The following is a 25387-nucleotide window of genomic DNA, read 5'->3' as shown; positions in this document are numbered from 1 at the left end:
TCACTTCATTAGGAAAGAGTTCTGTTGGGAAAGTGTCATATTAGTGTCCTGCCTACAAAATGTGGATATTCCTAGCCATGTTATTGCCTTTTCTTTTTTTCTCACAGATCCATTTGGGTTGTGTGACTTACTTGTAAACTAATTTCTCTATGTTGCCCATTTACAGAGTGGAACATGGTTTCCCTCTCACCATCAGTGTATTTTAATGTCACTTTTCTTTTTTGATAGGTTACTGATCCACAGCAGCCTCTTTCATTTGGAGTCACACTGGGAGAACTTAGTCTGTTGGTAATGTTGACCTTATTTATTTACAATTTTTGTGGAACCTGTAAAATATTCCCAAGTCACAGGATGAATTGCCTAAAATCAACTATTGATATAAATAGCTATTTTATTTTTATATGTAATATTTTTAGTTTTTGTAGAAGTTCAGAATTTATAGTGATGCTGTTATTACATTCTCTAATTATTTTGATTTGTCTTTGACCTTAACAAATACCAATATACCATTATCAAGCAGTTTTAAATAATTAAAAACTATATCCTAAACGTGTGGGGAAATAGAAAGGTAAATCATGTTCTCATTCTTTGTATAGGCAGATAGAATTTCCAAATAGCTTATAAATGTGTACATGTATGTGTGTTTGTGTGTGTATTATATTGAGATACAGTTTATTTTGGTCATATATTTTATAATGCAGTTTGGTTTTTCTCCTAAAGATCTTTAAGGATAGATAGTATGTACATTCAGGTTGGACATTTTTCCCTCTTATTTTCTATGGGTAACTAAGTGGTAGGAAAAATGTTTTAAAGTTAAAGATAGGGAACAGTAAATCATGCTGGGTATATGTTTGTCCTATGATAGTTATATGGAGAGGGCCTTGGTAGGGAAAGAAGAGGAAGAAAGCTGAAAGAGACTGGAATTCTAGAGAAAGGGAAAAAGGAAATGGTTTCATAGAGGCCTTCAGAATTATATTTTCATAGGGAAGAAGTAGAGAAATTGAAGACCAAAGCAGAAACATTGAAAAAAAGAAAAAATCTGGAGAAACAAAATCAAGGGAGTCAGAGAAGCTAGGATTTGTTATATTGTTTATCCTCTGTTTCTTTCCAAAACTAATTTTAAGTAGCTTTTAAATTTTTTTAAAGATTTTATCTATTTATTTGACAGAGAGAGAGAGAGAGAGAGCGAGCACAAGGAGGGGGAGTGGCAGGCAGAGGGAGAAGCAGAAGCAGGCTCCCTCCTGAGCAGGTGCCCTGGTGTGGGGCTTGATCCCAGGACCCTGCGATCATGACCTGAGCCGAAGGCAGATGCTTAATCAACTGCCTGCCTTAAGGGGCAGGTGCCCCTTAAGTAGCTTTTGATAAAAAAAGAAATAATAAAATAACAGAGACTAGAGATAATGCTCCAGAAAAACCAGACTGGCAATATTAGGCATAAATGAACATAATATTTTATGTTGAGCTTCTAGCTGACAAAAAATTATAAAATAGTCACGTACCTCTCATTGACTAATAAAAAGGTATACTAACACATAAGAATGATGTGTAGTTTCCTTAGTGTGTATTGTTGTTTGATTCTCTATATCTTTTCTCAGACTCTTCATACTGTGTTCTTTGCCTGTATTACTTTTTTCCCTTTGTCTCCTTGGTGATCCTATTCAGGTTTTAGTTCTTATGTTAGATATTACTCTTTCTCATTCCCTTGTATTTTCCTCTTAGAATTTATCACTCTTTTATGTTCCCCATTATATTTTATTATAGCACCAATATCATATTATTGTACTAGTTAGCATGGTGATCTTCTGTCTAACCCTCATTCATTCACTGACAAAATAGGACCTCTATTTTAGAATTTTGTAATGATTAACTGAGATAGTTAATGTAAAGCATTTGGCACATGTGTGGCTCGGCTATTTCCTGCTTCAACTATTACAATGACTGTAATAACAACAATAACCCTAAACTTACCTCTTTCTTTATCCACACCATTCCTTTTTCCCATTTTACAGTTAGAGTCTCTTAGACCTAAGGTAATCTTTCCACCTCTGATCTGAATCTCATCCTTCCCATGTCCTTGGGAGCCTTTTTCCCTCCCTTTTTCTCTGCCTCCTTTCCTCCCTTCTTTCTTCCTTTCTGTTAGTTTTCTTCTCTTTCCTAAATCTTCAAACCCTCCCCCTTCCGCTTTTCCCTTCTCCCATTCCTTCTGTAAGCATTTAAACACATTCAGGTCTGTCTTTTATAGCAAAATTAAGAAGGCCCTCCTGAACCTTCTCTCACTCCTAGGCCCCATCTACCTTGACTATCTTTGTTTCCCCATCTCCTGCTGACTCCTTTCCCACTGTACTCTGACTCTGCTACTCCTCTGAAATTTTTCTTGACAAGTTCATTAGTAATGACCTGGCTGCTCAATAAATTAATTTTAGTTTATCTCATGGCAGTATTTGGTATTGTTGATCATGCTGGCTTTCTAGAACCATGGTCATGCTGTGATTTCCATATTCTTGTGGTTTTCTTTGCAATAATTATTTACTTGATTTTTAAAAAGGATGTGGACCTTCTTCACTATTTTATAGGCTAGCTCTTTCTTTTCTTTTTTTTTTTTTTTTAATTCATGCCCAGTTCCTTCCACACAGACACATAGTGGCTCAGTAGTTATTTTCTGGATGAATAAACTCAGTTAAATTATAACCTCAATTCTATTTTCACTGTTCCTTTGATTTTGTCATATAGATATGTCGGGAAACAGCTTCCAGTAGCCATAATTAGCTAGATGTCTTTTTTAAAAATCTAAGTAATTTTGTTACAGTTTATTAGAGTACTGTATTATAATATATATACTTTGTTTCACTGTTATTTATTTTCTTTTAGACTGCAAATGAACACTGGACTCCATGTATATTAAATGAAGCAGAAAAAATTATATACAAGGTATTAGACTGGATTAAGAATTTCTTGTTATTTTTCTAGGTACAAACACTTATTGTAGTTTTTTGAAACTTTGATGGGGCCCAATGTGTCATTGGAGTGTGAGTTAAAAGTAGAAGCTCCAGTTTTGGCTTTGCCACTTACTATGTGACCTTCTGTAATCACTTACCTTTTCTGAGGTTTAGGTTCTTCACCTAGCAAAAGAAATCAGATAAAATTAATATTTCCTAAATTGTGTTTTATGGAACATTAGGTAATTGGGATATGAGATTTGTAGAAAAAATATTTTCTGGTCAAGATGACTGACTAAAGTATTAAGCTGTACATAGTTAAACAGTGTGTTTCATTTTGTTTTAAACCACAGGACTGGACAGTACTCTAAATATGCTAATAAACATTGAGAATTTTCAAGAGGAGTGTTTATGTTTAGTATATTGCTTTCCCCACCTTACTGTTGTAGAATCCCCTCCCCTCCCCTCTCCTTCTAAGCAGTCATTCATATCCACTGGAGGAATTGTGTCTTTCTTCTTATTCTGCAAAACATGTACAAGTCTGTTAAATAGTAAATTCTCAATTAATATTTGATAACTGAATGAAGGAATTTCCTCAGAAATAGTGATGCTGGAAGAAAAATTTACCAAATGCTAAGATTAGTGGTAAAGTCTGTGAATAACATGCATGTATTTTTCCCATTTTTGCTTTATTTTTTTCCTTTAAAAGTTCAAAATGGCAACTGGATGATCCTAGGGTGATATGAGAATAATCTTTTAATACTGATTCATAATTTTCATGTGTTGCTTGACCTCTTTTATTTTTCTTTTATAGCTTATACGACTTGATAGTCTTAGTGCCTACTGGAATGTAAACTGCAACATGTCTTATCAGGAGTCAAAGGAACAGATCTTGGTAATTTCAGTTTATAACTGGAAGAGCTAACTCCACTCTCTAAATTTTTTAAACTTAAGTGGTCTTTAATGAGGATAGGGTATATAGTCTTTTGTTTAAGTTGTATTTAACTAAATCAGAATTGTGAAACACAGTTTTTGGAATCTACTCTTTTTTATTAAAAAATTTTTTTTAAAGATATTTTATTTATTCATTTAAGAGAGAAAGTGTGAGAACACTAGCACAAGCAGGGGGAAGGGTCAGGGAGAAGGAGAAGCAAGCTCCCTGATGAGCAGGGAGCCCAACATGGGGCTTGATCCCAGGACCCTGAGATCATGACCTGAGCGGAAAGAAGGCAGATGCTTAACTGTCTGGGCTGACCAGGTGCCCAGAATCCACTTTTTAAAAAAGCATTTTGTTTTTGAAGATCTTTGTGAGATCATTCACTACACAGTGAGATAATAACTTATACTACTAAATTAAAACTGCATTTATGGTTTTTTGCACTCTTATTTTGATGACATTACATTGTGTTTCGTATAAGAATGATTATGTAGAGCATTGTAAGGAATGATGATATCTTTCAGATCTGAAGAATATATGTTTAGCGAATTTTCTTTTAAATTGAAGTATAATTGACCTTAGCAAATGTTTTAAGCATTTGTGATAATGATTTCATCAACAGTGAAAGGTTAACTCAAAACTTCACTGTGCTCAGTTAGTCTCAGTCCTTTTTATTTACTTAGAGGAAAAAGGAAGAAAAGTTGAATTTTCTGAACTTGAATTAATTCCAAGATTCTAGCTCTTATTTCTCAGAAAGATACTGTAATAAATAATTTGCCTTTGTCTAGAGAGTGTTTGAGATCCCAATTCATGGATGTTTTATTGTTTTTTTTAAAGATTTTTTTTTAAATTTATTTAAGAGAGAGACATAGAGAACACAAGTGAGTGGGGGGAGGGACAAAGGAAGGGAGTGAGAGAATCTCAAGAAGACACCCTGCTGAGGGGATCCCTGGGTTGCTCAGTGGTTTGGCGCCTGCCTTTGGCCCAGGGTGTGATCCTGGAGTCCGGGGATCGAGTCCCACGTTGGGCTCCTGGCATGGAGCCTGCTTCTCCTTCCTCCTTCCTGTGTCTCTGCTCCTCTCTCTCTCTCTCTCTCTCTCTCTCTCTCTCGGTCTATCATAAATAAATAAATAAATCTTAAAAAAAAAAAAAAAAAGACACCCTGCTGAGTGTGGAGCCTGACATGGGGCATGATCTCACACCTCTGAGATCATGACCTGAGCCGAAATCAAGGGTTCGGATGCTTAACCGACTGAGCCACCCAGGAACCTCAGTTGTTTTTTCTTTTTTTAAGTCAGAGGGGAACGCAATGCTATAACACTTTTAAATATTTAGAATTTTTAAAAATTATCTACTTCTGTATTTTAGTCTAAAGAAATATACTTATAAATAATGCTTAGTGTATTTTTCTTATGGACTACTAATTATAAAGAAGAGAATAAAGATATTGATTTAAGAACCACATTCTTTCCCCCCCATGTGTAGTTGAATATGTATGAATTTTTTTTCATTCTCCAAATTTTTGTTTAGGATCAGCTGAAAAGTGGAATTCTTACAAGTAGCAACATACCTGTAAACCATCAATATAGTAAGTAGTGGTAAAAGTTTATTTCATGTTATAGGAAACATAGGATTAAATACTCTGGCTTACTGTACTTTCTTCTGATAAAGGTACTTTGATAAAGAGAAAGTATTTTATATTTTAGTTTTATCACAGTGTATTTGGATTATAACAAATTATTTAGGATAGATTATGACACATACAACCCTGGAGAGTAAGAGGAGGGCAGTACGACTGTAGTTCGTTCACTCCTAGCATCTCAACACCCTTGACCTCTGTTTTCTTCTTGTTAGCACCTTTGTTTTAGGAATTAGGTTTTCTTTTCTTTAATCTCTTTAATCAAAATCTCTGAGATTTTGGTATTCAGGTCAACCTTGCCATGTCACTATTGCAGTGTTATGACAAACCAACCACTCTAGAGACTTTCCTAAGTGGCTTTTCTAATTCTTGGCAGCCTTGCCTTTACTTATTTTTAAGTAACCCTCTAACAAAGCAGCCTGTTTATTAACGCCATCTGTTTTCTCCTTTTTAGTTTCATTCGAAAGAGACTATTGTTGGATTTTTTTTAATTGAGTATACTCCTTTATGTTTGTCTTCAGCTTTCATGCTCATCATCCATATTCCATGTTACTCTGGTTCATTGTTGTTTTCTTCATATTCTTTTGTAGCTGATTGCTATTATGGAAGAGTTGACACTTTCTCTTTATGTTCATAGATCTGTTTAGTGGTGGTGTTTTCAGATCAAAGTGTTTAGTTTCATTCATGAAAGAACTAGTTCAGAAAAATCTACAACTTCATTTATAAATGGTATCTTCCACTTATAAAAACCTCTAAATAAGTTAAAATTTTATATAATCTTATGTAAATGTAAATACTGTAATATATCATAATTTATGTAATCTTAATATTGTTCACTGTTAAAAATTTATTATATTACTTTGTCATTTTCCTTAATACATCTTTTCATGCTAGTTCTTCAAGAATATTTTCTTATTTGATTCTAAGATGATATAGATAATGATCATTCTGAAAATTATAAAGTGGTAAGCATTTTTTTCTTGGTAGTATGAATTTAATTCATGATTCTGTTCCTAAATTCTACCAATGATTAAGACAAATTTTAAACAAATTAAATTTTGTCTCCTACCTTGTGTTAATATTTTTAGTGAATAATAAAATCATTAAATGTCTTGTAGTAAGGAAGAGAAGTCTAATTTTACCCAGACTGAATAGCCAAGAGTAGATTGTCTATTACTTTTGTACATTTTTACTTAGAAGCATAGGACTCCAGTTTCCTCCTTGGAGATTCCACTTTGACTTGCATTTGGTATTATGCAGATAAGTAGATGCTTAAATATTTTTGGGTAGTGAATTTTTACATTTTTTATATATTTTTAATTATTTTTCTCTACTTTCAGAGTAATAGTGTTCTTATAATTATTTACAGTTGTTCATATATAAGGGTATATAAACATAATCTTGTGTCTTCCCATGTGACTTAAGTTTTCCAGCCAATATCAGCTTCTGCAAAGCTCTACATGAATCCTTATGCAGAAACAGAGCTCAAAACACCCAAACTTGATTGGAACATAGAAGTACAGAATATTGCCATTGAAATGACCAAACCTCAGGTAAGACTCGGGTGGCTATTTCTAGCTTTAATTAGCCTTGAATCTCAACTGCTTTTGTCCTTTGTGATTATTCTTTCTCCAGTGCTCTAGTGATTCTTTTATACATTTATATTTGTATTTTTATATATATATAAATTTTTTTTTTTGGGGAAAATAATTTCCTTCTTTTTATCTGGTCTTTTCCTTATTGGTGGAAAATCTTACCAAATTATAGCAAATGATGTTTTCCTATGTAATTTCCAATTGTTGATGGAAGATTTTAATGTGTTTTTTCTTCCTCATATTTTAATAGACACCTTTATAGTAAGTACTGTCTACTTAATTTTTAGACCTGCTATGTTGGTGCTTTTTTCCTTTGTCATTTGGTTATATACCCTGGGTTCGAATAACAGACCTGGAGAACTGGAAGTGAAAGAAGGACAAAAGGTTTAGCTAAATGAGCTTTTAGCTCAGTGTAGTCCAGTAAAAATATACAGTAGTTCCCCTTCTTCATAGTTTCTGTGGTTTTGGTTACATGGGTCAACTGTGTTCTAGAAGCAGATGATCTTTCTGATGTATGGTCAGAAGGTCAGTAGTGCCCTGACACAGTGCCTACATCATTTACCTCATTTCATCTCACTATTAGGCATTTTATCACAGAAGAAGGGTGAATGCAGTCAATAGGATATTTTGAGAGAGAAACACATACCACATAGCTTTTATTACAGTATATTTTTACGGTAGTTCTATTTTATTATTATTGCTTTTTATTTTTTTATTATTATTTTTTTTATTCATTCATGATAGAGAGAGAGAGAGACAGAGACACGGGCAGAGGGAGGAGCAGGCTCCATGCCGGGAGCCTGACGCGGGACTCAATCCCGGGACTCGATCCCAGGACTCCAGGATCGCGCCCTGGGCCAAAGGCAGGCGCCAAACCGCTGAGCCACCCAGGGATTCCCCTATTTTATTATTATTGTTATTCATCTCTTACTGTGCCTAATTTATAAATTAAACTTTATTCTAAGTGTATATGTATAGGAAAAACATAACAAATGTAGGTTCAGTACTATCCATGGTTTCAGGCATCTGTTGGGGGGGTCTTAGAACATATTTCCTCAGGATAAGGGGAGGATTACTGTAATGCAGGTTGTCTATGTAATTTAAAATTTTCTAGTAGTTGCATTAGAAAAGTAAAAAGAAAGGTAAAATTAATAACATTTTATGTAAGCCAGTGTATCCAAAATATTATCATTTCAGCATGTAATCAATATAAAAAATTATATCCTTTCCTTTTTTCTAAGTCTTTAAAACCTTGGGTATATTTTAAACTTAAAATACATTTAAGTTCAGACTACCTATATTTTAAGTGGTGAATAGCCACATGGTAACCAGTAGGTAGAAATCATTAAGAAAAACTGAAAGGAGAAAACTAGATTTGCCGCTTTCTTTATCTTATCTACAGTCATGTTGTGTGTGTGTTTCCCTCCATTTGAGCTCTTTACCAGGTATATGCAGAGTTGTATTAGTGGTAAGATGGGCAATTATATTGGTTTATCTTCCTTTAGTTATGTAATGATTTTCTGGAGAGACTTGCAATTCAGCTTATAGAAAGTCAATGCTGAAATGATGGTCCAGAGGCAAATATGTAGTTTTAGGAACAACCATGTTCCAGTCACTAGTTACAGATAGTGTATTTTATTATTTCTAGGATGTGCATTTATTTCATTGTGTAACATATTTGAAAATAGGATGTATAATATTATTGATGGTATGATACTTTGTTAGCACTGTTTTTTTTCTTTTTGTAGTGGAACTTAAAAATTATATTACAACTTATAATTGGCGGTGTTTTAAATTTGAGAAAATATGATACTAATAGGTAACCATGATATTCATTGTTCCAGGAAGTTGGAGTCTTACTAGACTGAAAATATAATAAAATTTGGTGTTATCCATATGTGCAATTAATAAATATAACTGTATTTTTGTTTTAATAGTACTTAAGTATGATTGACTTTTTGGAATCAGTGGATTATATGGTTAGAAATGCCCCTTACAGGAAATATAAGCCCTATTTACCACTTCATACCAATGGTCGACAATGGTAAGTTAGAATTTTTTTTTTTTAAATGAGAAATATATAAGTAGAAACTTCCAGATTTAAGAGACCTTTAAAGCCATGTAATGAAGCCACTTTTTTTTTTTAAATCTTTGTAGACATGAAAGGGATATCTTTTGTATTATGTCGTTGTTACTTTTTTCATAAACACATTCTCTTATACTCTTGCTTTTAGATTATTCCCAAATTCTCAACTTAGCATTAAGACTTTAATCCTTTTTTGGTTTTAGTGCCCTTGAGTCACCACATGTAATGAATGTTATAACCATATTGGGATAGTATTAATTTTGTATGTCATTTTGTGTCTTATTGATTTTGCTTTGACATACCCTCTTACTGGAGTAATTTGCTCATTTTATAATCAATTTAAATCAGAGAATTTTACTGAGGAATTGAAATGCTAATTAATGGGATCTTATAAGGAGAACAGTTAATAAGAACAAAAAATGTAACTGTGGATTTAAAAAATCTAAGCCATTTTCTTGCTTTTTCTTAAACCTTTGTATTCAAATGTACATTAAAATTTGATTTGCAGGTGGAAATATGCAATTGATTCTGTTCTTGAAGTTCATATAAGAAGGTATACGCAGATGTGGTCTTGGAGTAACATAAAAAAACATAGGCAGTTGCTCAAGAGTTATAAAAGTGCCTATAAGATCAAGTTAACCCAACCTAAAGTCCCAGAAGAAATACAGAAACAAATTCAGGTATATCTCACATATATTGATGAAAGCTAGTCTTTGTTAAATTATCCTTTAGAGGGATCCCCGGGTGGCGCAGCGGTTTGGCGCCTGCCTTTGGCCCAGGGTGCGATCCTGGAGACCCGGGATTGAATCCCACATCAGGCTCCCGGTGCATGGAGCCTGCAAAAAAAAAAAAAAAAAAAAAATTTTCCTTTAGATTTTCCTAAATTTAATTTGAATTAAAATATTATTTTAGAAAGAATAAAACTGACCTCTTTTTGAGATAATTTTATGGGAAAATGTAGAGTATTTTTTCTTCAGTTCTTTCTTCTTTAAACAAATCTTTTCCTCCTATCCTAATATCAGATTAAGTACTAGAATACTAGAAAGTATTTGGAGAAATGTACTTGGTTTTTATATAATATTTAGAAAATCAGTATCAGAGCTATTCAAATATATGTTTATTAGCTACATGTATGTTATTAGTTTTGTTAGTGTTTTTTTTAAAGAGCTCAAAGTATTATATAAAAAACAGCTCTTATTGCTCAAAATAGGAACCCCTTTTGAAATAAGGAAAAATACCATGCTGAATATATAATATGCCTAATATCATGTGGTCTTGATTATATAACCATTTCTGCCACAAAATCATAATGTAAAGAATTAATTGAATTCCTATTATTCTGAAATATGTGAGAGACACTGATACTATATATTGGAAAAAGCATCAAGTTTCTCAGCATCTTAGGTCTGGTGTTCTCCTGTATAAAATGGAAACAGTATTTGTTTTGCAGAGTTGTGAGAACATAGATTATCTCTTACACAGATTACCCAATACCTGTTAGATTCTTACATACTTTTATATAAATTCCCCAAATTAGCTTCTACTTTAACTTAGTTGTTGATTTGTAGAATTTTGCATTCTTAAATTTTGTGTTTTATAATGGTGCCTTTAGTACAATGGTTATAAAATATTATGGAAAAGAGTGAGTCAGTATGAACCATAAGGATTAACAGGTCCCCCTCCTACAAATTCTTGTTTCTATAATGGTCTCATTAAAATTCTTATTTTTATATTTTTTGAGGATTTGCTTTCTTGGATAACTTATTTCCCTTATTGCAAAAACTAAAAGTACAAAAGCCAAATGTACATTCAGATTTATACTTATCCTTTCATTAGATCACAGTTGGTTTGTTCATGGACTGGATAAGCCTAGAAATCCTAGAATAAAATTTTTTAATCTAATGTCATTTTTCTTGTTTACAAGTGTCTCTTTGTTTTATAGGATTTGGAGAAGACTCTAGATGTTTTTAATATAATTTTAGCAAGGCAACAAGCACAAGTTGAGGTAATCATTTTATGAGCTTTTTTTATTTTATGTTTTAAACATGTTCATACTATTCCTTTAAACTTGAGATCAAGAAATCTTAAGTTTCATGGCAGTTGTTCAAGTAAGAATAAAGGTTGAGTTTCCGTTCCTCATTTGATCTTGGGAGAAAAAAATAGGAACAGTGGAAAAAATCCACTAACATGGAAGGAAAAAATTTTGTAATCTTACAACAAAATATTTGAACCCCGCCTAAAAAGAAAGTAAATCAAAGTTATCTGTAATTCTAGCAATGTAGAATACTGCTGTTAACATTTTGATATACAGTCTTCCAGGTTTTCCCCCATGCATATGTATCTACTTACATATGCTTTTTATCCCCCATCCTTTCACTTTATCTTTGCTTTGTTTCCTTTTCCCTCCCTTTCTTCTTCTTTCCTTTCCTCTCTTCTCATCTCTCTTCTATTCTTTTTTCCTGTAATTGGAATCAGCCTGTTTATATTTCATAATATATGGTGATTGATCCCACTTGGCATATCCTACCTTGTCCCTATTGTTCCATGTCAATCCTTTTATTCTGTAGCATGACTTTGTTGGTAAATCAATTGCAAGTGCAGTGCAACTCACAATACAAAAAGTTAGGAAATATAGATATACAAAGAAAAAATAGAAACATCTATCTCACACTAAAGATACATTCTGTTAATATGTTTTTTTGTATATTCCTTTAGTCTTTTTTTTATTTATAGATCTCCATACACATACTTATGTTTTTAAGTGGGATTAAAGCATGCACGGGTTCATTCATTTACTTAGTAAGTACTCATTGAGTGCCTATTTTACTAGAATCATGGTGAAGACTGTGGACTCTGGAGTCAGCTTTGCCTACTTGTGTGATCTTGGACTGGCTACTTAACCTCTCTGTGCTTCAGTTTCCTCATCTGTTAAATAAGAGTAATTCATAGTACCTACATCAGAGGGTTACTATGAGGAGCAGTGATGATCCATGTACAAAGCACTTAGACTATTGAGTACCTGGCACATAATAATTATTGAATAAGTGATTTTTTCCTTCATCATCATCATCATCTGCATCATTCTGCATACAGAAGTGAACAAAAATCCCTTATTTACATTCCAGTAGAAAGGATAATAAAAACATAAATAAAAATAGAGTAGAAAGATAACCCCATTCTCTGACTCTGTTTCTCTTGTATTTCCCTCATCCCCTCTGGTTTTCGTGGACTCCATTTTCTCATTCCTTGGCCAGACTGTGGAATTTCTCTCAGGGGTTCAGCTGCTTATGCCTATGCAAAGCTCCATGACTGAGGACCTGCTTCGGTACACTCATGTGAAGTAGTTTTCTATGGCTGCGTAATAAACATAGGGGCTTAAAGCAATACACGTTTATTGTCTCAGAGTTTCTGTGGGTTAGGAGTCCAGGTTTGGTTTACCTGAGTTCTCTGCTTAAGGTCTCAAAAATATTGCCATCAAGCTGTTGGCTGGGACTGTGGTTTCATCTGGGGGGTGTCAGTGATGAAGGATCTGCTTTTGTTGGCAGATTTTAGCTCCTTGTGCCTGTGGGATGGAAAACTTCAGTTTCTTGCTGGCTGTTGACCAGAGGCTGTGCTTAGTTCTTAAATTTCATTTCATTTCCTTGCCAGAAGGGCCTCCTGACATAGCCCACAACACGGCAGCTTGCTTTTTCAAAGAGAAAGAGACACTCCAGTAAGACAGCTGGTACAGTTTCATGCACATAATCACATACATCTTATCACCTTTGCCATGTTCTGTTGGTTAGAAACAGGCCACGAAAAAGGATTTATTATTGGATGCTATGGACAAAGGGATGGATATAGATGAAGAAAAGGCAGTTAAATTCATCCAAGACTGAAATTTTTTTATTGTATAGGAAAATCCACAGAGTCACAGAATTTAAAATATAGGCAGGAATTATCGACATAATTATAATATTAAAACCAAGGATTAGACACTGGTATATTGTGTGTGTATAGTTCTAGGTCAGCTCTGATTTTTAAATGTATTTTTAAGTGATAATTGTCAACATATAGGAAAGTTTCTTTTCCAGTACTTTTTGTTGTTTTATTTTCTTCATGGTCATTAACACTGAAATATTTTTGTGTGCTTTCTAATTAATTCACTTCTGTCTTTTCTCTTCATTAAATTTTTCTAGATTTTTGAATTTATTTTGAAATTCCTCAAAATCTGTGCCATCCTCATCACAGCTTTACAAAGATATCAGTGCTAATAGTGGCTTTATCCTTTTTTTAAATTTTTTTTCTAAGTTTTTTTTTTTTTTTTTTCTTTAGGGATTTAAATAGAGATCTGGGAGGGGGAAAGTTGAATGTTGGGTTGGTCATTACATTATCTTAATGTCTCTTATTAACATATTTTTAAAAATTCCTTAATGATTAAAAGTTTATTAGTTTATAAATTTACAAACTTTATAAATTTAGTTTAAAATATTTTTAAAACATTTTAAAATTCTTTTTTCTTTTTTTTTTTTTAAAGATTTATTTATTTATTCATGAGAGATAGAGAAAGAGGAGGGAGAGGCAGAGACATAGGCACAAGCAGAAGCAGGCTCCCTGCTGGGAGCCGCTTGGGGGACTTGATCCCAAACCCTAGGATCATGCCCTGAGCCAAAGGCAGACTCAACTGCTGAGCCACCCAGGCATCCCAAAATTTTTATTTTTCAAGTAGACTCCATACTCAGTGTGGAGCACAGCATGGGGCTTAAACTCACAACTCTGAGATCAAGACCTGAGCTGATAATCAAGATTGGATGCTTAACTGACTGACCCAGCCAGGTGCCCCAACATTTTTTGTTTTAAGTAATCTCTATGCCCAGTGTGGGGCTTAAACTCATGACTCCAAGATCAAGAATTGCACATTCTATAGACTGAGCCAGCCAGGTGCCCCGATTTGGTTAAAAGGACTTTAATAAAATATCAAATACTGTACAGCTGTTCCTGTATTTAGATTTACAGGGAACTGCTCATAAATCCACCTTTTTATTAAGTCCAATATGTAAGACAAGTTTAACTTGCAGGCTCTGGTTGCATTTTCCTTAAAACCATTGCTGATAGACTCTTTAAAGCTTAAAAACCCAGATGATATACATTTGAGTGCCTTTTCTGAATTAGCCATTTCATCTACTCCCTGCTTGATGATTTCTCCTGTTGTTGAGAAAATCTTGTCTAGTTATCTCACTGGTTCTGAATCCTGCTGCACATTAGAATCCCTAGGGAATTTTTTAAATGATACCTGGAGTCCACTTCCTGGTATGTGGTGGAGCTTGGGCATTGTTGTTTTTTGCTTTTGTTAAAGCTTCCTAATGATTCTTAAGTGCATCAAGGATTGAATACCAGTGAGCTATGATATCCACAGTAGCTGCTTTGTCATTCACTTTTAATTTGTAAATTCTAACAGGTCCTGAATATATGCACTTATCTCTGGCTTGTGACAAAAATGTCACATTTTCCCATGCTTATTCTTTACATTCTCAGGCACTACTCTTGTCTTCTCCTGAATTATCAATGGTGTAGTGCTCTTTCATCACTACTTTTTTTTAAATTCTTTTTTATAGGTTGCATGATTTCTTTATCCTAAGGTTTCATACCTGCTGATGAATTATGTAATCGGTATCTAGCTGCATAAGAAACTTTATTTCTTATTTTGTTTAGTTTGAATGTCTCTTCTCATTAGCTTTTCAACCCTTTTTTAACTTCTCTTGTTATAAACACAATGGGGTTAGTTCCATTCAAAAAATATCTCAATGCAAAAGACACAGTAAGTACTTGGATTAACAATGTTGTGCCTAAATCTGACATGAATTCAGGATATTGGTGGCTGAGAATTGATTTGCTTTCGCTGAATCTTTGTGTTCCTGAGAATTTTAAAGTAGAAAGTTTGGTAACAGGAATGAAAATGGTAGCTAACATTTTCTTGATGTAATTTGCTGAGTACCATCAATTCTGAGGAAAGTACTATTATCTTCAATTTATATTAGTAAATTAAGACAGAGAGAGGTTAAATAAATTCTCTAAGTTCTAGTTATCATGAAAAATATAAAAAAGCACACTAATCTTCTATTCCAAGAGAATAAAGAAGTTAAATATTTTTTCATATAGAACATAAAGTAAACAGATACATATTTTTTATTTACTACATTTCTGACTAGTGAAATTGGATTGGTAAGCTTGCCAAAAGGTAGTTATGGCTGAGGTATAAGTGCTAAAAAACTTTTATAGTTTTGTGCACAGATGTGGACCTATTTCTTTATATCTTTAATGTTTAAATGTTAAAGAGAACTTCTTTAACTTATTTAAACTTCTCTTTACTAATTCAACTCTTTTTTTCAACTTCTCTTTTGGAGTGTTTCACCTTTTGTTACACAGGGAGGCATGCAATATGTTACCTATTACTCTCAATTTAAAATATAAATTTTAAGTGGGAAAATTATTAACGTTTACTTATTCAGGGAATGAGAAGATAGATTACTTATCCCCTTTATTTATCCTTATGTTTTCTGCTTTTTAGTGATTTCATCTCTTTTTTTACTGTTTCAAGGAGTTACAGAAAATCAAGCTAGGATTTATTGAGAAGAGGATGAAATGAGATTCAGTGATTATTTTTATTTATATTCGACCCTTCTCCCATGTCTGTAGTTGGCAGGCCAGCAATGTATATGAATTCTGAAACATTGTTTTAAACTAATATTTCTGAGTGTGGAAGTATCTTCTTTTTAGAGAACTTTTCATTTTGCAAATCTGCAGTCTTAGTGGTTTATTAACTTAAACATTTGTAAGACACATTGCTCAAAAAAATTCCCTTGAAACCTTAACTGTATTTCTGACAAAATGCATCCTCATCAAAATTTGATCAGTAGGTGTGGAAAGTAAATGAAATTAATAGTGGAACTATATTGACCAAATTATGTTGAATACCATTTCAGAAGGCTTTCTTGACTGTTTTTTAACCTAACATAGTGTTGAAAAAATTAACCATTGTTCTTACCTGGCTATACCTGGAAATGAAGAGGGCAGTTCCTCTTTAATTAAGTTTAAAAATTTTTACTTTTTAGGTGATTCGATCTGGGCAAAAATTAAGGAAAAAGTCTACTGACACAGGCGAGAAACGTGGAGGCTGGTTTAGTGGGTTTTGGGGTAAGAAGGAGTCTAAGAAAAAAGATGAAGAATCTTTGATTCCTGAAAGTAAGTTCCAACTCAGATAATTTGTTGTACACTGTTAAGAAAAAAATATATATGTTTTATTTTAGCCAGTTAGTGGAGTTTTATGATGTTTATTATTAGTAAACATACAACCAAATATGTCAGGCTGGAACATTTCTGAGTTTAACTAAATTAAAACTTTGATTTTTTTTTTAAAGATTTTATTTATTTGAGAAAGAGAGAGAGAGAGAGAGAGAGCGCGCACAAGCAGGGGGAGGGGCAAATGGAGAGGGAGAAGCAGACTCCCCTCTGAGCAGGGAGCCTGACACAGGGCTCCACCCTAGGACCCTGAGATCATGGCCTGAGCTGAAGGCAGATGCTTAACTGACTGAGCCACTCAGGTGCCTCAAAACTTTGATATTTTTGAGGAAGTTATTTCTGTGAAACTTTATAAGGTGAAATTCAGAAGTGTTAACTGACATTTCTTATTGTTAACTTTTTGCATGGATATTAGAAGTTTCACTTAATTTTTAACATATTTAGGGAATTCTAAAATCCTTATATGAGACCAGAATTTCTTTCATGGTGTCTCTTTGCCTTTTCTTGACATAAGCAAGCAAATACATGTTGGCTGTTTTGACTAGGCAAAGTAGTATATTAGAGGAAATTATCTGGCTGATGTTGCTTTAGCATTGATTTTAGGGCACTTGTTACTTTGGTTTGATATTTTTTATTGCATCTGTAATACTGAAGCAATTGATTTCTTAAAATACTGTCCTTTCTTTGTAGCTATTGATGACATTATGACTGCAGAGGAGAAAGATAAGCTCTTCACTGCTATTGGCTATAGTGAGAGCACCCACAACTTAGCCTTACCGAAGCAGGTGATTATTTTAGGTGCTTAAAGAGACATTTTGTTTCATGTTACTGTATTATCTTGAATTGGGCTAAACGAGTTACTGATCTCTTATAAAAATTGTATTTGTTTCTTTTCACAAGAATGTATGAGAAGAATTGGAGTAAATTCTTATTTATTTATTTATTCATTTATTTATTTATTTATTTATAAAGATTTATTTATTTATTCATGAGAGACAGAGAGAGACGCAGAGACACAAGCAGAGGGAGAAGCAGGCTCCCTGTGGGGAGCCTGATGTGGGACTTGATCCCAGGACTCCAGGATCACGACCTGAGCCAAAGGCAGACGCTCAACCACTGAGCTACCCAGGCGCCCTGTAAATTCTTTTTTAAATGTTTGATAGGATTTACCAGTGATTTTATCTGGTCCTGAGGTTTTCTTTGGTGGGAGGTTTCTGATTACTGACTCAGACTCCTTACTCATTATTGGTCTTTTGAGTTTCTGTTTCTTCATGAATCATGATGCAGTCTTGGTAGATTACACATTTCTAGAAATTTATCCTTTTTTTCTAGGTTGTCTCATTTGTTGGTATATAGTTGTTCTTAGTAGTCTCCTGTGATCCTTTGTGTATCTGTGATATCTGCCTTATTATTATCTCCTCTTTTATTTATAATTTTACTCATATGTGTTGTCTCTCTTTTTTTCTTGCTTAGTCTAGCTAATGGTTTGTCAGTTTTATTTGTTCTCAAAGAACCAACTTGGTTTTGTAATCTTTTCTATTTTTTAATCTGTTTCATTTATTTCTTCTCTAATTTTTATTATTTCCTTTCTTCTTCTAACTTTGGGTTTAGTTCTTCATTTTCTAGTTCCTTGAGGTGTAAAGTTAGGTTGTTTATTTGAGATCTTTCTTTTTTCTTGTTATATGAATTGATCACTATAAACTTCCTTTCTAGAAAGAAGATGCTTCTGCTGCATCCCATAAGTTTTGTTGTGTTATATTTCTGTTTTTGTTTGTCTTATGCTTCTTTTTTTTAATTTTCCTTTTGATCCAGTGGTTGTTCAAGAGTGTGTTGTTTAATTTCCACATATTGGTGAATTTTGTAGCTTTTTTCTTATTGAGATCTTATTCCATGTTTGAGAAAGATACTTGGTATAACTTATATCTTCTTAAATTTGGGGGACTTGTTTCATTGCCTATTGTATGATTTCTCCTGGGAAATGTTCCTGTGGGCTTGAAAAGAATGTTTATTCTGCTGCTGTTTTGAGTAAGTTTGTTTGGTCTCTTTGGGTTATAGTGTTTTAAATCCATTGTTTATTGATTCTCTGTCAGGATGATCTATCTGTGGTTGAGAGTGAGTTATTGAAGTCCCCAACTGTTGATATATTGACATTTATTTCTTTTTTTATTTCTTTTTTTTTAGTTCAAATTTCTTTTTTAAGGATTTGTTTTATGTATTTAGGTACTGCGTTATTGGGTGCATAAGTATTTACAACTCTTACATTTTCTAGATTGACTGATCTCTTTATCATTATGTAATGACCTTCTTATCTCTTTTGACAACATTTAACTTAAAATTTATTTTCTTCTGATATAAATATAGCTCTCCTTTTTTGGGGGAGTTACTATTTGCTTGAAATATCTTTTTCCATTCTTTCACTTTTAGTCTATATGGGTCCTTAAGGCTAAAGTGAGTTGTCTTTTTGTAAGCAGCCTAATCATTGGGTATATTTTTTAAATCCATTCTGCTGTTCTTTATCTTTTTATTGGAAAATTTAATCTATTCACTTTTAAAGTAAGTATTGAGGTAAGGACTTGCTGTTGCCATTTTGTTAATTGTTTTCTGTTTTGTGGATCTTTTGTTCCTTGCTTCCTGTCTTAATGTCTTCCTTTGTGGTTTGATGAGAATCATCTCCCTGGTTCTCTGTCCTGCTTTGTTTTGACCTATCAATTTTTCTCAATAGTTTTTTAACCATCTAAAGACATCAAGCAGATGCTCTTTATATCTTGTCCAGTTTTTGAGCCAGAGGATTGTTCTGAATTAGTTTGCTTTAGTGAAAGTTGGTGAATTGAGTCTTTATGTGACAAAATATTTTATCTAGTTTCATTTCTACTATCTTTAAAATTAGGAGAAATGAATTTTGGATCTCTTGTAATTGTGTTATTTGGACAATTTTGTATTTAAGTTTCTGATCTTTTTTGAACATTGTATTTGGATCACTTTATAATACAGCAAATTTAAATAAACTATTAAAGTAATAATTACTTAACTATAATAATTTTCATTCATTTCGTTTGTCTAGTATGTTGCCCATATAATGACACTGAAGCTAGTAAGCACCTCTGTTACAATAAGAGAAAACCAAAATATTCCAGAAATACTGAAAATTCAGATAATTGGCTTGGGCACTCAAGTATCTCAGCGACCAGGAGCACAAGCACTTAAGTAAGTTTTAAAAAGCTTATAATTTCAATTTTTATTTCTAGTTATGACTTAGCCAAAAAATAGTGTATTTAGCATTAAATGACTGATTAATAATAGTTCTTTAGTTTCTTTTCCTTTTGTGTGTCAGATGGTCTTTTTACTTTTACATTTGTTTTGTTATGAAGCTATATGTGGAGTTCATCATTTATTCTACCCTCTGTTCTTTCCCTCACAAATACTTAATATTGCTACATTTATCAGTTTGATACTATGAAAGCTAGCATAGGAATAATAAATTTGTTTCTAATAAGTTTACCCTGTAGGTGTTAAGAGTGAATAACCAAAAAGTTAATAATGTAATAACTATGTAACATATTAGAGAGCTCATAGCTGAGAAGATGCTGTAAAGTGAAATCCTTGAGGTTAATGCTACACAAGTTCAGTTGCAGAGGAGAACTTGGGCTAGAAGAATTGGGACTTAAGGTAGCTGAGTAGAAAGGACTAGGAGAAAACAGGATAAGGTTGTTTTCAGGTGACATGAGAGATGAATTCCTTAAGTGAAGTGTAGCTTGTATTCATGTAACAGTGATCAGAACTTCTGTAATCTTTGGAAGTTGGCCAGAGTGAGTTTCTCATGTGGATGAGGAGTTAAGAGCCAAAACCAAAACAAAACTTCAGATTGTAGGGTAATTAAATGTCAGGCTGAGAAGTTTAGACTTTACCTCTGGGTAATAGGTATAGTACTGGCTCTCAAAGTAGTTTTTTTTTTTTTAAAGGAGAATCTGTATTTTAATCCATTATATTACTCAGCATTTTATTTATATTATTTTTTTATTCACCGGATTGTAGGGTGGAAGCAAAATTAGAACATTGGTATATAACAGGTCTGAAACAGGAGGGTATTGTACCATCACTTGTGGCTTCCATTGGTGATACTACCTCATCCTTGCTTAAAATCGAGTTTGAAACCAATCCAGAGAATAGCACTGCTGACCAGACTCTGATTGTTCAGTCTCAGCCTGTGGAGGTCATCTATGATGCTGTAAGTGCAAGGAAAAAGTCCATCTTTATTAAACCCATCGTACACTTCTGACGTATGATTTTCTTCTTTTTCCTCTTTCATACTTTTATTAAATATTGTTCACATGAAAAAAAAACATTAACATTTAGATGTTATTGAAAATGGTAGCTCAGGTTCTGTATCTATGGTTCCATCTTTTATTGTGATGCTCTTAATTCAGTCTAGCCATCAGGATCACTAATCGTTGTATTCCCTTGTAAGTTGGCCCTACTGTGTTGTTGAGATCCATGATTTTTCCAATTTTCCAGTTTAGGAGTTTCACAGTCAGGGTGAGAGGCATTTTATAAAGACTCTAGAGTAATTGTATTCTCTGATTTTTAAAAAATTTAAATTGTAAAATATATTTAACTTACCATCTCGGCATTTAAGTGTATAGTTTAGTAGTAATGTCCATTGCTATATCAACATGACACCTTAGAATGTACTTAAAGTAACCTTAGTGATCTGCACACATTTTTTGCCTCTCTAGTAAGCTTACTTGGGCTATTTTTTTTTTTTTTTTTTAAACCAGAGAGAGATATAGTAGGGTAGAGTATCTTTGGAGGTATCTCCTAAGTTTAGAGCCACCGTTGTTTAGAATTAAACTGAAGTTTTAAAATTTATAATATGGAAAGTACTATGTATGGCTTGCTTATATTTTAAATTATTTTACAGAAAACTATCAATGCAGTTGTTGAATTCTTTCAATCAAATAAAGGATTAGATCTTGAGCAAATAACATCAGCTACATTAATGAAGCTGGAAGAAATTAAAGAGAGAACAGCTACAGGTAAAGAATTTATCTGCATGAACAGCAATGAAATTAAAAATTTTGTTGTCTATTTTAATGTAAATAGTGTATTTAAAATAGTGTATGTTGCTCTTTTTTTAATGACATTACATTTAATTAAAATATTTAAATTATTAAATTAAATTACATTGAAATTACATTAAACACATACAAATTGTGTTTTGTGTACATGGGTTACCTGAAGTCAAATATACCTGTCAGACTGAATGAAAAAGGGAATAATACTAGGCACAGATGATTCTGTCTGCCATTACCTTTAAGAACCTGTGCCCCAGAGTGAGCTCGAGATGAAGAGCATCCCTCCATCTCAGTTCTTAAGAAATGGTTCATCATATTGTGTGTGAATCTGATTCTAAAGATACCTGCTTTTGTACAACATGGTCTCCGAACTCAAGCCAGCTTACTTTATATGGTTGCTTAAATAAAGAAATGATGGATTATCTTCTTCTGGATAAAATACTATGTTGGATTTACTGTACAGTATAATGATATGATTGCTTCCCAATGACCATATGCAGTTTCATCTTAGATGCTTAATTTTGAAACTCTAGCTTGTGGGAACTGATGATCCTCCATAATACAAGTGATATTGTATTCTCATTGTTAATAATATAATTACATATATCAATTTGACCATCTAATCTTTTGTTCTTTCTCTTAGGACTTACACATATTATTGAAACTCGAAAAGTCCTTGATTTAAGGATAAATCTGAAACCTTCTTATCTAATACTTCCACAGACAGGTTTCCACCATGAAAAGTCAGATCTTCTCATTTTAGATTTTGGTACATTTCAGGTAGGTGTATACCCATTTCTTCTGCCCGTTTTGCTCAGGTTGGAAGTTAGTTATCTGACACTTTGCTATTTTTTCCCCCAGAGTTTACTTAGACTTAGACTTATTTCTTCTTAGTATTTTGCCAAGCCTAGCTTAGATTTTATATAAATCTTATGGCTATTAAAAAGAACCATGGAAATCCGTAAAATTTTCTGTAATGGTAGATGATTTGATATTGAGGACTGGATTACTGCTGTATTTTTTTAATTGGAGAGAAGTTTTCAAGTACTCCTAAATGTCCAGAGTTTAATTACACAGTGTTATTTGTTAATTTACATATTCTGACAATAGGAAATTATACACATATTAATATATGTTTGTTATACCACTGCCAGCAATTAAATAGAGAGTAGAACTCTAAGGTTTTGGGTGTCAAACCCATTAGAAATCCAAGCTTCTGAGAAAAAGTGAAGATTTCAAAAAATAAAGTCCCAAATTCATCCTTGCTTCCTTTGGGAAGAGGGAAAAGGAAGTAGAAATTGGAGCTGAATTCTAATAGCCTGTTTATTCTGGTGATGCAATGGGAAGAAGAAAGAACAAAACCTGCGATTTCAGGGTGAAGGGATTAGAATAGGTAGTAGGGGTGCTGAGCCTGAGTGGAAGTAACTGCTGAGAGCCAGGAAGAGTTGCATGTCTAGACAGGTTATTTGAGGTAGACAGCTGTCTAACCGATCTTCTAATTAGTACAACTATGCTGAGCACCTATTACCCAAGCATATTAAAGAGATATACTGAAATATTATACTCTTAATAAAATATTTGCAAATAATTGTCAGAAAATTAAGCAGAATATGAACTCATTAAGGGCAGTGTTTTCATTTCAGTTTTTAAGAAAACACAACAAAAGTATCAATATATTTTTCCGTTTAGAAAATTGGAGTTTTTTTGTCCATTTTAGCTTAACAGTAAAGATCAAGGTTTGCAGAAGACTAATAATTCATCTTTGGAAGAATTAATGGATAAAGCCTATGACAAGTTTGATGTTGAAATAAAAAGTGTGCAATTACTCTTTGCAAGAGCAGGTAAACTGTTGCTCAATTTTTAGAATCTTGAAATTACGTTGAGTAGCTAAGGTAAATATGTGTGTATATATGCATGTATATCAACCCTGACAATATTTTGAACACATATCTATTGGTCACTTAAAACCAAATTGGAGCCCAATAGTGCAAATCATTGCCACGGTTAGTAATGAGATAAAAATTTCCCTGTTTATCTTTAGATACTTAGCGCTGTTTGAATCTAGGTCTAGTCATTGCCTCTTTTGTTGAGATATGACTATGAAACTGTCTAGAACACAAAAATAGAAGCTGCCCTCAACTTACATTTTTCTCAGTGCTTTTGGGATGTCTCAGTGTTGTCTTCCCTTGTTGCTTCATTTTAAAATATTTTGAGTATATTAGGCTAGTTATTATTTCAGTAGTGTTATGGTCTTCTGCTTTTGTAGATAACTGGCAAGTATGAGTCTTAAAACCCTAAAGGCAGTAAATTATTTTCCAAAAGCTTTGGTGTTTTCTACTGCTTAAGTAAAGCCTAGACATAATCTAGGATGAAGATAAAAGATGTCAAATGGAGTTAGAGTGGACATGTGAAAGAATAAACACTGAAATTCCTTGGCATTAAGAATCCTCAATTTTAGTGCCTGGGTGAATTTTAATTTTTTTCTTTGACGGGAATTGTGTAATTTATTACAGAAAATTATTTTAGTATTCCTACAGGAGTAATAATCAATTCTATGAGAATTATTTAGTAATTAAGTGGGGAAAAATACCCACTTATTATAAACTGTTACTACTACCTAGAAAGCTTGCTTTATTTATTTATTTATTTATTTATTTATTTATTTATTTATTTATTTATTTATTTATGATTTTTATTTATTTATTCATGAGAGACAGAGGCAGAGACACAGGCAGAGGCACAGGCAGAGGGAGAAGCAGGCTCCATGCAGGGAGCCTGACATGGGACTTGATCCCGGGTCTCCAGGATCAGGCCCTGGGCTGAAGGTGGCGCTAAACTGCTGAGCCACCCGAGCTGCCCAAAAACATTTTAAAATAAGCAGTTACATTATTAACTGTCAATCTTATTTTTAAAAATATAGATCATTTAACTTCTATATTGAAAGAACTAAGCATTAGTATTTATGAATATGTTTGCTCTTTTTTATAAAGTTATAGTAATTTTCCAAGGTAATTAGTTGTTTAATTTAAAATTTTTTTTTTAAGAGGAAAACTGGAAAAGATGTCGATTTCAGCATCCATCAACTATGCATATATTGCAACCCATGGATATTCATGTTGAGTTGGCCAAGGCAATGGTAGAAAAAGACATTAGAATGGCCAGGTAATGTATGAGTTTCTCTTATATTATAAAATTAACAAGTTGAAATTATCTATATTCCTGGATTTTAAGAAAGCAAAACTAGATTTGTGAAGGACAGAAAAAATGATTATCTTATAGCAAAAACACATTTTTAAGAAATTGTTTATTTAAATTATGGTGTATCACCTCTCTTAGAAGTATTTTGACTTTCAGATTGTGTAAAAGTTAGTTATCTGTGTTTTTTAAAATTTTTTTTATCTGTGTTTTTGAATGGATCAAATCCATGATTCAATATCAATAAAATAAAATCTTCAAAAATTAGCAGTGTGAATGGAGCTAGAGAGTATTATGCTAAGCAGAATAAGTCAGAGAAGGACAAATACCATATTATTTTATTCATATGTAGAATTTAAGAAACCAAACATTTGAACATAGAGGAAGAAAAAGGCAAAGCAGAAAAGACTTTTAACTATAGAGAACTGAGATCCTGGAGTGGAGGTGGGTGGGATGTGGGTTAAATGGGTGATGATATTAATAAGGAGGGCACTTGTGATGAGCCCTGAATGTTGTAAGTGATGAATCACTAAATTCTACTCCTGAAACTAATATTACTACACTGTATGTCAACTAGAATTTAAATAAAAACTTGAAACTAAAAAAAAAAAAAAAATAGAGGCTCTTTTGATTATGAAACCATGTAAAA

At 33.0% G+C, this 25387-nt stretch overlaps 1 protein-coding gene across 4 annotated transcripts in view; it reads left to right on the top strand.

Annotated features, from left to right (window-relative positions):
- VPS13C (vacuolar protein sorting 13 homolog C) overlaps window positions 1-25387 on the top strand; it is a 169144-nt gene that overhangs the window by 32841 nt on the left and 110916 nt on the right. For all 4 annotated transcript variants that reach the window (XR_005381733.1, XM_038580596.1, XM_038580597.1 and 1 more), the window contains 16 exons: window positions 229-288; window positions 2869-2928; window positions 3751-3831; window positions 5404-5461; window positions 6938-7065; window positions 9045-9151; window positions 9702-9873; window positions 11136-11198; window positions 16285-16414; window positions 17162-17256; window positions 19533-19675; window positions 20504-20696; window positions 21390-21504; window positions 22187-22323; window positions 23261-23384; window positions 24588-24705. Coding sequence is in view for 3 of the 4 variants with exons in the window: in XM_038580596.1 (XP_038436524.1) it covers window positions 229-288; window positions 2869-2928; window positions 3751-3831; window positions 5404-5461; window positions 6938-7065; window positions 9045-9151; window positions 9702-9873; window positions 11136-11198; window positions 16285-16414; window positions 17162-17256; window positions 19533-19675; window positions 20504-20696; window positions 21390-21504; window positions 22187-22323; window positions 23261-23384; window positions 24588-24705 (1784 nt within the window). In the remaining variant the exon portion in view is untranslated. The remainder of the gene's footprint in view (window positions 1-228; window positions 289-2868; window positions 2929-3750; window positions 3832-5403; window positions 5462-6937; window positions 7066-9044; window positions 9152-9701; window positions 9874-11135; window positions 11199-16284; window positions 16415-17161; window positions 17257-19532; window positions 19676-20503; window positions 20697-21389; window positions 21505-22186; window positions 22324-23260; window positions 23385-24587; window positions 24706-25387) is intronic.

Source organism: Canis lupus, chromosome 30 (assembly GCF_011100685.1).
Source record: "Canis lupus familiaris isolate Mischka breed German Shepherd chromosome 30, alternate assembly UU_Cfam_GSD_1.0, whole genome shotgun sequence".
Classification (NCBI taxonomy): Eukaryota; Metazoa; Chordata; class Mammalia; order Carnivora; family Canidae; genus Canis; species Canis lupus.
Note: the sequence above shows the minus strand (reverse complement) of the source record. Positions and strands in the feature narration are given on the sequence as shown.